Source organism: Rhopalosiphum padi, chromosome 3, assembly GCF_020882245.1.
Source record: "Rhopalosiphum padi isolate XX-2018 chromosome 3, ASM2088224v1, whole genome shotgun sequence".
Lineage (NCBI taxonomy): Eukaryota > Metazoa > Arthropoda > Insecta > Hemiptera > Aphididae > Rhopalosiphum > Rhopalosiphum padi.
In genome coordinates, this window is record NC_083599.1 from 41,015,262 (window position 1) to 41,028,467 (window position 13,206).

At 31.0% G+C, this 13,206-nt stretch overlaps 1 protein-coding gene across 1 annotated transcript in view; it reads right to left on the reverse strand.

Annotated features, from left to right (window-relative positions):
* Positions 1-435: 435 nt before the first annotated feature.
* Positions 436-13,206, reverse strand: part of LOC132926647 (carbonic anhydrase-related protein 10-like) — a 193,996-nt gene continuing 181,225 nt past the window's right edge. Inside the window, 3 exon segments of the mRNA XM_060991020.1 lie at positions 436-2,392; positions 2,747-2,795; positions 5,090-5,228. Coding sequence (XP_060847003.1) covers positions 2,370-2,392; positions 2,747-2,795; positions 5,090-5,228 — 211 coding nt within the window. The 3' untranslated portion in view covers positions 436-2,369.

Consider the following 13,206-nt stretch of genomic DNA (forward strand, 5'->3'; position numbering starts at 1 on the left):
GAACAGATAGAATATAGAAAAAAAATTGTAATAATGTTTTAATAATACAATATTATAGTCTATCAATTTGGCTTAATTCCATCGTAACGTATATATTTGTATTTATAAATCTGTGTTTATATCAAATATATTTTACACATTAGTTGGATATTTAATATAGTAAATGCATTTTTAACTTATGCAATACTAAATTATTATAATATTATTATAAATTATTATTATTGAAAATGCACGTATTTGCGTACTTATTTCCTATATAATTAAAATTAAAAAATAGAATGCTCAATTGCACTTCAAACGTGAAATCGCGTTTATGTCATCTATTTACGGGAGTTGAATTTTTGAATTTTGTCAGTAATCTATACATAGTAACCATTCGTAGGGATTCATATACAGGTAAGGACAAATAAATAAATAGAATTCAAACCAAAAAAATCAAAAACACTTAGTCAAAGGTTTATTAATACACTAATAATGATAACAACGTATTGTAGGAACCTTGACACACTACAGACATCCATATTATAATATATGCATAATGTATATGTATGAACTTTTGTATTATTACAATATTACAATAAAATTAAGACGCTAGCAAAATAATATTATGTTTCAATTGAATTTCAGTCAAAATTAAGAGTGCTCTGAAACTGTTTACATGAATATAAATTATTACAATCATGGAGATATGTGTAATGTAATCGCGTATGAGATGATTATGTTTTTTTTTTTTTAAACGCAGTGCAAAATCAGCTCGATATCAACAGGCTCTAAAATATCGTAGAAATCCGTAAATGAGTTACAATATAGAAGTTGGTTCAAGTCCGTTGGAATTTTTTTTTATGTTACTATTATTAAATATGTACGTACGTCGAGAACAACAACTATGAACATAATTATAATGAATAACACATACCGTTATACTGTGACGTGCGAGATTATTTATTATCTAAATAGTTTTACGAATATACGATATTGTAATAATATTATGTTATATAATTTTACTAAAATAATATTATATTAAGTCGCGCGGATTGTAAGATTATCGTGATTTTTCAAAACAAGCGTTCGATATTTTTTGAAAAAATAAATCCATCTACTGATATAATATTGTAATAATTATTGATTAATAAACGTACAAGTTAAAAATTAAAACGCTTAGTTTACACGTGACACGTAATAACATGTTATTTGCGAAAAACTGTGCGGCGCCGTTCGAGTAGTAGTAATAATAATAATAATAATAATAATAAACAAAAATATTTAAAAAAAGGTAAACGTCAACGTTTTGCGTATACAACGTGTGATTTGTATTATGCTTCGACGTCCGAGATTAGTGTAAAAAACACGATTCGAGCGAGAAATTCCGCGTAATGACGAATAGGTACATATTTCGAACGACATTATACGGGAAAACATTTCATGTGCCATAAACACAACGTGTCCTAATGCAAAATCTATAAAAGTCAGAAAAACTGAGAGCGATTTTTATGTAAGTCGTCGGCGTGTATGCATAGAGTAGGTGGGTACTATATATTTTATTGGCTACACTACGTATATTGTTTCGTTCGAGGGTTTTCGCGTGCGTTTGTTTTACTCCCATAACATTATAGTTATTGGAACGCGCGTATTGCGAAAGATTCTGTTTCCAAGAACCTCTCGATATCGAGCCGAAGACATATATATATATATATATTATTAATACAACTAAATTATCCCTGAAAAAAAAAAAATAGGAAAAACGCAACAAAAAAAAATCCGACCCTAAGGTACCTCATCCGCTCTCGCACGATCCGGTAGAACGCAGACGAAATGTTTGTGGCGCCGATTTTCAAGCATAGCAGTTCGGGATTTTTTCCCTTTACAAAACATTATAATACGCTATCATAAATTTCGTACGATTATTATTAGTTATCACGACTGTCGTCGAAACGAAAACGAACTGAAGACGGAACGGATAACATTATTATCGTGCGGTGGTGTGACTATACCGGAATGAGGCACGAGCTAAATTAATCTGTTCGGGGGGGGGGGGGTCGGAGAGAGAGAGAGAGAGTGAGAGAGATAGTGAGAGAGAAAAAGAGAGAGAAAGAGAGAGAATGATAAGTGCGAGAGAGTCCTCGGGGAGTCTTAGAGTCGGTTATTTTTTATAGTTTTTTTCACCGAAACTCGGCGAGTCATTCGTTTTTTTTCTCAGTTATTTTTATACTTAATTAAATAATTTATTTTACACAATAATATTATATCATAATATGTATACTGGAATGTCGCTCGGGTCGCTCGACGAAGGGTGTTGTTGTTTCGACGGACGATGACGACGACGACGACGACGACGGCGACGGCGGCGTGCTGTTTACGCAGGTACGTTATTAGTGCGGTTTCCAGTCGTTGGCTGAAACAAAACAAAACGCCGTATATATCGAGGGGATTTGCGAGACCGAAATTCGTGGCAAAAAAAATAGAGGAGGGTTTGATAAATTATGTACACGTGACCTAATATATATATGTGAATATCGCCGGCCGGATGGTCGGAAGTGCATGCGGGCGGCGTCGGTAATGCGCGTTGTAGGTATAATATACTTATACATATTATATTATATAATTGCAGTAGACTGGTATAATAGTATAGTACGAATAAACGTATAATATTATAATAAAAAGGACTCGCGCACTATGTTCGTCCGCCGGGCCGTTAAACGAATAAATAAATCGTGACAAACGGATAACCGGCAATTAATACACTTACCCTTGTAGTATACGTCTTTGTGCATGCTTGGGCAGTATTTCTCATCGTCCTGTAATGTAAAAATAAAAATAATAATAAATGAGCGAATGAAAAAAAAAAAAATAATAAAACACGAGCGCAGTCCATTAACGTCATAGCAAACGGCAGACGAAATGGTTTTTATTCGGTCGGCGACGACGCAGTCGACGTCGGAATACTATATTACATAGTACCATCTACCTGTCGGGGAAACGTCTTACAATTCTAACGGTATATAAATAAAAACGACTCTCCGAGTAGGGGTCGATGAACTGTAAAACCAGCGTAAAGGTGATATAGGTAATAATACATTAATATATATTACAGTGAAACCTCTAAATTCCGGACAATCTCGGTCGTCGAAAATGTGCCTGACATCCAGAGGGTGTACTTCACAAAAAATGTGTGACTTCCTCCCTCCTTCACCAAAATAAACCGCTTTTTGGACGCGTTCGTTATTTAGAGGTTTCGGTTAGGGATGGTTTTTACCGTGTATTTATATGCCAACGGAGAAGCGATCGAGTTGCAATAAACGAAAGATATCAATTGTCATATTTTTATCAGGCGATCGCTGTCGAAGTCGTAGAATATATTATTATAATATTTATGGTCACGATGACGTGAACGACCTTATTAATAACAAAAAAAAAAAATCTCTGTCTGAGCAATTACGCGGGGAAAAATAAAAATAAAAACGGGAAACATTATACGGTGCACTGACTAATTGTTCGACGTAAATTGTAGGCTAAGTGTTCGCCGGAAAATAAATTATATAATACGATATAATATTATAACGTTGCTTGCTAAAATCCTTACTTCGAAGATTATACGCTTTAATAATATATTAATAATATAACGTATACACGCGCGCGATCGTCGTAATATCGAAAAACAGATCGGACTAAAATGTGCATCGTGCGGAAAATTACAGAGAAAAACTCGGCGAGCGTAATGTGTAGTAATAATAATAATAATAATATCGTGCGATGGTAATTATATATTTAAGGAATGTGCCATCGTATAATACAATATGCACGGCGTTGGAAATTGACTACGAAAGTTTGCGTGTGCCTTATATATTGTGTGGTTTTAACAACCCAAACATGTGGAACACAATCAAAATGCTGCCTCCACTCGGCACAGAGATTGCTGTCGGGTAAATATTTTTTACTCGATTTAAAATTGTTGCATTCGTGTTTATAATTTGTGGTGTATCGATTACGGTCCATCTGAGTCCAACACTCGAACAATAATGTAAAACAAAATATTATACAAAACGGGGGACGACAAAGTATAAAAAAAAAACAAGTGAGTTATCGATGATTTAAATTTACCAATAAGGACGATTCGCGTGACGTCACGTACGTTATTCATCCCCCCTGAAATATTTTCTTGAAATAATATTGAATAGGTTTAAATACCTATTACATTTAAAACTTGTATAATATAACATATTTATACTCAACCCACCCACCAATTTTTTTTTTAACTTGTTTTTAAAACATACGATCTATAAATAAATTTTACAATAAGCATGTATGATGATTTATATAACATATTGGCATGGTTGACATGATTAAGTAATCACCCAGCGGTAACACTTACTGGCTAGAATTAGAATTATTTAAGGTCACGGTTACAATTACGTTTTAACCTTCTTGGTGGGTTTCCGGGAATGAATTCAGAATTTAGAGCAATAATTAGAGGATTAGAGTGGTTTCTAAGACGGGGCACGGAAGAGTTTATAGGAATTTTTGGCTTCTTCTTGAACGGTGAGTATTTTTAGGTCTGAATGTAAGGTATGGCTTGAGACATAGGGAGGAGCACATGTAAATCATACGTAGTGAGATTGATTGGAATGTTTGAATTTTGTAGATATTAGATTTTTTTGCTGATTCCCACAGCTGGATGCCGTATAACCAAATTGGTTTGAGGAGGGTTTTATATAGAACCCCCCAAAATAAAAATAAAATTGTTTTCTGGCTACGAACTTGCATTTTAATTAAGCATCTTAATTTGTTTGGATCCAAAACCATCCAATTGATAAAATGTATAAAATTTGATAACGCGTATGACGAACGGCAATAATCGAGCGTATTTGAGTAGGATCCCGATATCATAATAATATTATATAATTAGAAACGCGGTACGGTACAAAATAATTTTTATAGAAAACGGGTAGGCACTCCGTCTCCTGCATCACACCTATAATTCGAGCACTGCCGTCTACGCCTATCACGACTGCCCGTCCGCGTGTGCGTATTATATCAGTATAGAGTTATCATATACAAGTGTCAAGTGGTACGAATATTATGACGTACATACCTTTCTAAGGTTGAAATCGATATTGGTGCGCACCAGTCGATTGTGCAGCGGCTGAGGCGGTCGGAAATTGTTGCCCAGCGGCGCCATGCCTTGGTTCTTCTTGCTGCCCTGCATCAGGCTCCGCAGACTGTACAACTGCAACACATACGCGCATTACACGCAATATTAATATTATATTATAATATAGTAATGATACAGAATTCGTTTAGTTCGCAATCGGTTTTCCGCACACGGCCCCGAGGCCACGTTATTATCGCTTGTGCGTGTCTGTGTGTGTGTGTGTGCAAAACGACCCCATATAAGTCCTTTTCTATCGATTTTTGAACCATTGTCACGATCAGTGGGGCGTAGCTAGGAATTTTAGTTGGGGGGAAGGGGGCAAAATTTCAAAATTGTTCATAATAATCATGGATTATATAAAGTCAAATACACAAGTGTATAGGTAGTAATTAGTAATTAATTTCAATAAATGAAAATAATAAAATAAATGATACAATATAGAACTTAATACTATACAACTTCTTATACAACTCCAATACACAGTTTTTTTAAATTACCAAATTCTGTTTAAAAGTTAATTTTCAGAGGAGGTTGGGGAGACATGCGCCCCCCTTTGCTCCCCCCCCCTCCGTAACGACGACACTGATCACGACCGTTCGTGTATTATTTTATTCTTAAATATTTTTGTACTACGCGCGTATATATAATTTATAGTCTTTTATTATAGTCGTAGTCTGTTTAATTTTTTGCGCAGGGTCTGATTTAGGCATTGTAGTCTTGGGCAAAATAAAAAATGTGGCCCCTTATTGTCAACAGTAGCGTATATAGGCATATAGCCATAGCCCCCCTTCACAAATGAGTTGTATAAAACAAAATCATAATTTATTACAATTTAGTATTTACCTACTTATACATTTTCACAAACATAATTATAATGTTATAGGTACATTTTTTTTACTTGTACAGGCTACAGATTTACATTTACATCTTACGCTGATAAGGATTAATTATTTTATTTTTTTGAAATATTATATATTTCTTATATTTATTTCATATTATGATGAAAGTAGCACTCTAAAAAAAGGTTTATAAAAATCCGAGGCCCACTAATAACGGAGGCCACAGGCAGTTGCCTATCCTGCGTAATGGTAAATATGGCCCTGACTTTGCGTGTATAGCGCAACTTGTTATTCACGTTATTATCATAACGTATCACTTCATATGCGCTATGTTAGTCATATTCAATCGAATACAATATTATCATATTACTATTATTAGCGGCGGCAAAGTTGGAAATAATAACGAGTTAAAAAAGTTTAATTTAAGGTAGTTTTATATATCATTATTATTTTGTCGCATAACGAGTTACTTATTTTTTTTTTTTTTATAGTTACTTCTAACTCGACGAATAAAGTTTTTTTTTCCGTGACAATATGCAGCAACTGATCAATTAAATAATTTGTTGTATAGTATTCGCGTCGAGACATTTTTTTCCACAAGACGAATCCAATAGGTTTAAAATACATTTTTTCATTGTAAAAGTTATTGTTTTTATATATACATAGAATATATCATTATATATAATATACATGATTTATAACACACATTTCGTATGACGTGTTGTAATTACTAGACTGTCTAAATATTTATAAATACGGTATATAAAGTGTCCACGGAAATACGGAATGCTATTATAATCTTATCCAAAGTAATTCATTTAAAATCGCTCAACGACACAACACTACCATATATAACCTAAATTCGACGTCGGCGCGGCGTTTTCTTAAATAATTAACTAATTCAAAGTCAACCAAAATAATGAACGATTTCTGTTGGTAGTTTTCAATCACTGGTCGGCCTGACTTTCTGTCAATTAGTCTAACGGTATTATATGTATTATTTCTATAAAATATTATTGTATTGATGTATTTGTTTAAATTTGTTTAATTTCCCAGTCTTGCACACTGTAGTCCCTATACGCGCGGTATACATATGTTATAACAATTTAAACGGGTATAAATCATTCGGTTTTTGTTTGTTATGACGTTATCTCACGACCTGTGTATGTTCTCTTCGGCGACACGTGACTGCTACAACAGTATAATTTTACCGAAGAAGGAACTGAAAACTGTGTAGGTCAGCACCGCCGACGGCACGTCATGTCGAACTTATTATACATCAAATGTAAAACGTAAAGCATAAAATCATACTGCAAATAACATCCACTTTCGAGATAATAATAAGTTTAGGCGTTCCGAGTCGAATGATTTATTACGTATAACAAAAAGCAAGTTCAAATTGATTGAGTGAGTCCCTCGAGTGGTATCAAAACACGGTCCATTTAGTCCGTTTGAAATATCTGATAAACGACCTTCATCTATATATTAACCGATTTTCCTACGAAAGTTTATCTATACAATCAAACATTACGAGAAACTTTTCAATTAAATTTCTGAAATTGATGTGTTTATATTTCAAAAGATCGATGTTTGATAGTTATAAGATAGCCATAGCGTGTAGACTAGGGTGTACCTGGGCAGTACATACGTACATAATATATATATAAATGGTATTATGTTTGTGTTACAGTAAAAGACGTTATACATGAAAATAACGTTATTTACAAGTAAATATCGAAATAATAACTTAGAGAACTAGAAACTATCGTTCTTCGTTATTTATTCAAGGTAATATCAACGTTAACGTCCATACAGTATATACAATGTTGTTATTTTAATATTTATACATCAGTTCGTGGGTAGATAAGTACTTATTTTACATGTTAAGCCTTATTCGATGAACTATGTGCATCCCACAAACGTTTAATATTCTTTTAGTCGTAGCTAAATTGCGAAAATTTGTGCTAATGCTAATCTTTCGTGGCGCTGGTAATTACGTGTTATTATAATTTTAGTATTAGTTCGTATCATTGGGGTGGATTATCATTTAATAAATTTAATTGATTTGTATTCACTTCATTTTATGTGTACGATTATTATCATTCATCTAGCTATAGCCGATTACGATAGCTTCATTATTTACTTATAGCTTTATCCGCATGAAACTTTTGTAAATCATATTTGTACATTATACACTGCCACATCATCACTTTTCGAGTAAACAAGGTGACGCACGTTGTGTATGTGTTATATTATCAAGACAACTACATTATATCCAATAACATAATATTATTATAACGGTAATAATATAACTGTTTTTAAAATATTATGTAATTGTTGTTTGTAATTTAGTCATAAAATAATTTTTATTCATAAACATACTATTTTTGTTTTTAACTATACGTATATATATATATATATATATTTCGTATAGGATGTCATGATGTTGTATAAATAGAGCGTTTAATAACACCCGAGTGGTTGAACCCGAGTAATACGTATTTTTTGATTATTTATGAACTCTCTTAAGTTTTATTAGTACGATAAATATGTTTTTATATTATACCTACCAGCTGTCACACACGAACCGCACCTACGATATATTATATTGTACGATAGTCAGCACGATTGAATTCACATCGTTTCAAACATAATAATAATAATATGTATTCAAATATTGTGTTGTAACCGTTTTCGTTTTAAACTATAAATTACATGAAAATGGTATGGTATGGTATCAAACGGTTTTACATTTTTGATATAAAGTTTTATCCAGCTGTTTTAAAACTTTTGTATGACTGATATAGTGAGTGGTTTTTTTTTTCTTTTTGATAAGAAATAGTCAATTTTCGGGATTAATTTATCAACGACAGCGGTAACAAATAAGAAAATAATATGATACATTATTTGTGATTTAAGATCGTTAATAAAGGTAGAATGTTGCTTGGTAAGTTTTAAACATTCATTTGTGTTTGTGTTAGGACTATGAGTTGATAAATTTAGATTTTATCAATGAGGAGTTATTTTGCTTAAGAGCTGGAAATTGAATTTATAATATAAATATTATGATGTTGGGCAGTTTGTTGAATATTTGAAGCAGATAATTTGTTTTAGGTATTGATTATTAATAACATTTTTCATGTTTTGCTTTTACAAACTTTGTGTATAAACTTTTTGTGATCCTTTGTAGTCATCCTTTATAATTAGCCAGTATAGTTTACCTTCTGATAAAGCAAATTTTAGACTTTTGAGCAGTTTGTGATATTCATTACATCGAATACAGCGGGGACCAAGGTAATAATATTCACGAGCATGTACGTCGGACTAACATTTTATGGATTAATGGATATTTTTTTTTCGTGTGTAGCTTTAACTTAAATCGTTGTTTTACATAAACATTTCTGAATTTTTTGGTTCATATTCATTGTTCAATGTAATTTTGACGTTAATTTTAGATAGAATGGTAGAGAGGTATTTGATGCATAATTGGTTACATTTGAAATAGGTAGGCACCAAACGGTGTTAGACAAGATAATAATTGAACAAGACAATAATTCCGTAGAATATGCAAAACGGCCTTAATTTTATTTAAAAATAAAGTTAGCTGTGCTTCATAGAGTTTTTCATATGTCAATATTGCCAAAACGTTGAATACAATATATAAGTACTTATAAACAAAAATTAAAATGAAGCACTAGTAACCTCATATTTAGTGGTTATTATAAGGGAGGAGTGACTAATTAATTTTGAATTTTTATAAAAAAATACTTAGGAATTTCCAAATTATCAACGAAGTACGGCTAACTTAATTTATGGAACAATGGAGACGAGCTTACAAATTTTAAACTCCTACTCATAAACATTAAATAGGTACTAAAAAATCAAATTAAACATTTTGGCACGGTAAAAAACTGTGAAATGACAAAATATTCTGCAGGTTTAAAAGGAGTAATCAGCTAAATAGGCTTAAGTGTATAAGTGAACACGACTTTGAACTTCCAAATTACAAATTCCAAAAAATATTAAATAAAAAAAATGATCTCAAATTTATTATTGAGAAAAAAAACAAAAAAATAATTGATTTGGGTGGCTAATTACATGCACATTATCATTGATATAGGTATGGTCTTGGTCTACGATGTGTGGGACCGTTATGATTTTACATAGCTGCGTACGTGTGTGCTAAGAGTATGTCGTAAAACACCACAGACTTAAAATTAATTAAACCCAATCGTTTGCGTACGAATCGTTAAAATAACAACGTTTCTCGGACAACTTCAATAGCAGAGTTTACAAATACCACGCGATAATGTTAAAATTTTAATAAGAGGACGGAGTATTATAATATTTAACTTGCGTGTTTCGTGTTATCTATTCATGCATAATAACCGTAGTACGTCTATACGGTCTAAAAATATGTTTTAATGTCTCGCAGAAGCTTGTGGATATACAGCCGAATGGCAATAATACTGCTTTTCGTATCGTAATCGTTATGCAAAAAGTTACTATTTTGAAATATAAAAACGACGACTACAATAATTCAAACTGGCAATTAATGTCCGTATCGTTACAATAACAATAGGTCGGTGTACACATAATAATAATATAATAATTGAAAAAATTAATTTTTTAGAAATATCATTTGATATTACGATTTAGAATTCACGGACAAATAATACAGATGTAAAGAACTCTGTCATTTGGAAGTTACCATGACGTGGTGTGTAAAATAATATGAATATTAGGTACATGCAATATATTAAATAAATACACTGGTAGTCGGTATAGTTGGACAGTTGTATAACGAACACAAAAAGGAATCAAACTATTCAATGTCGTGTCCTACGTAGTACTCTATACCATCGCATCTTTTCAAACAAAATACTAGCTCCTTAAGAATTCTCTGTCGTCCACCACTATAAACTATTTTGTGCAGTCATATAATTTAATATATATTTTATAAATCTTAAAATAAATTGGTGCAGAGATCACTTACATCGAAAATGTAATTAAATAATTTTTAATCGGAATATTTTTTTTTAGTTAATAATAATAATATTAAGGTAGTACATTTCATATTAAATGTAGTACTAGGTGACAACAAGATTAAGTCACGATGATGTCGCCTATATTGTTTTACTTAATTCACGAAAAAGTATTAAGAAGTATCAGGCTAGATGAGAAAAAAAATATAGTTTTAACATATTATGCAGAGCACATGGTTTTTCCGGTGCAAATAAAAACAACTGGGTAGGAAACTCGGACGTTATGGAAAGCGAACAAGAATTAAGTATTTGAAAATAAATTAGGAATAGAATAGAAGATAAAATTGAAGTCAAATATGTTTGATAGTCTGTTTTTTAAGATCGGTGTCACAGCAAAGAAGAAGTTTAAAAAATGTATGTATAAATTGAATATTTTTAAATAATAAAAAAATAATTAACGTTTATAATTTTTATTTTTAATTGTTGAATAAATAATATTTAATCGAGACAATAAAGATAATTAAATTGTATATAAATTTTAGACAGCTGTGGTTAAACTGTTATGAAAATACATTAATTTGAAAATAGTTTAATTTAATAGTTACCGAAGTAGGTTTTGCATTGCAAAAAAATGATTTAAATATACTTTTTTCTTGCGACTTGAAATTTTTACTAAAAAAAAATATAAATCTGAATTAATCGAAATATCGATTTTTTTGTTTATTGTATTGGCAAAACGAAGCGATAAAGAATGGAAGGGAGTAAACATTTGAGTGATTTACTATACTTTCATAAAAAAGTTTACGGTAACTCTATTTTTATTTTCTATTTAAAAATTTTAAACGTAATTAAATAATGAATTTGGATAAAAAAAAAAGTGTATATACAATTAATAAAATAAAGAAAATTAAAATGGTAAATTGTATCACGATATTTGGGACTTATAAATACGAGCAACGGCAATTACGTAATTTAAATTATTTTTATATAAATTACGCGCAACAAAACCGTAATCAATTAAACACTACTTATAACAGCTAGTGTAATAATATGGCAGATTGCTTAACACACAACGTATTAGAGATTTGTATTAAAAACTTTTTTAACGGAGAAATTTTAATTTTAGTTGATAAATTCCTTAGTAATCGTTAAAACTTAAAATAATGACGTTTTCTGAACATATATAGCTTGTATGGTATTATATATATATATGTTAGTATAGTGTATACACTGTATACAAACATTAGTCGAGCTTTATTTTCGAATTTTCGTCCCCTAAAAACCATTTGACTGTAATAAAATGCATATGAGAGTTTTAATAACATGGTCTAAGCAGAGAAATCGTTTGAGTTCTATATAGTTGTTCACAGAATTTCCTACGCATAGAAGAACACACACACACACACACACACACATATATATGTATGTGTAATGTTAACAAGTTTTTCGATTACAAACATATTTTTTTAAATGAAAGTTTTTTTTTCTGCTCTTTTATTTTGTTTATACATTTGAACAAATACTGTTTTTATTATTTTTGTTAGTGAAACTTGTTAATTAGGTATAACTTTCAAATGTATAAACTAGCAATCTATACATCGTAATTAATTATAACATTTTATTACTTATATGAATTAATTAAAAACCGCGGTTTTTAATGACGTAATAACTAGCATACGGTTACTACTATTCGTAAATAATATGTTATTGTGCACAATAGTACCTACTTATTAATTGGACTAAATAGGTTGGCGCATTCCAAAATAAATGGTTTAGTAATCTTGAAATCAACTTAAAAATCTATAGAGTAGTTGCTTATACTCAACTATTTCCTGTCCTAAACCGCTAAATATAATTAAAACAATTTGTCCTGAATCAAAAGGCAATACAGTCACCGAGAAAATCGTATTGCATTCATCTATTCCTATGTACTTGCTACGTGTACAATTTGCTTAGTTTTTTTTTTTCAGCAATTATTTTAATACCATGTGCTTACATATGAAAGCCATATTATAAATATCTATATTTATCAAATAGTAAATTTTTTTAGTGCCTAGGCGATAGAGAACACGTGATGATCTGTCCAAGAACAAGATTTAAGGTGCTATATTATACCGGCCCTTAGTAAAATATATTTTTAAATTTGCATTTACTATACAAACTCTTTATATTTTTCAGTCAAGATGAGATACGAGTTCATGCACTATAATTAGAAACTAATATTTAAGTAAGT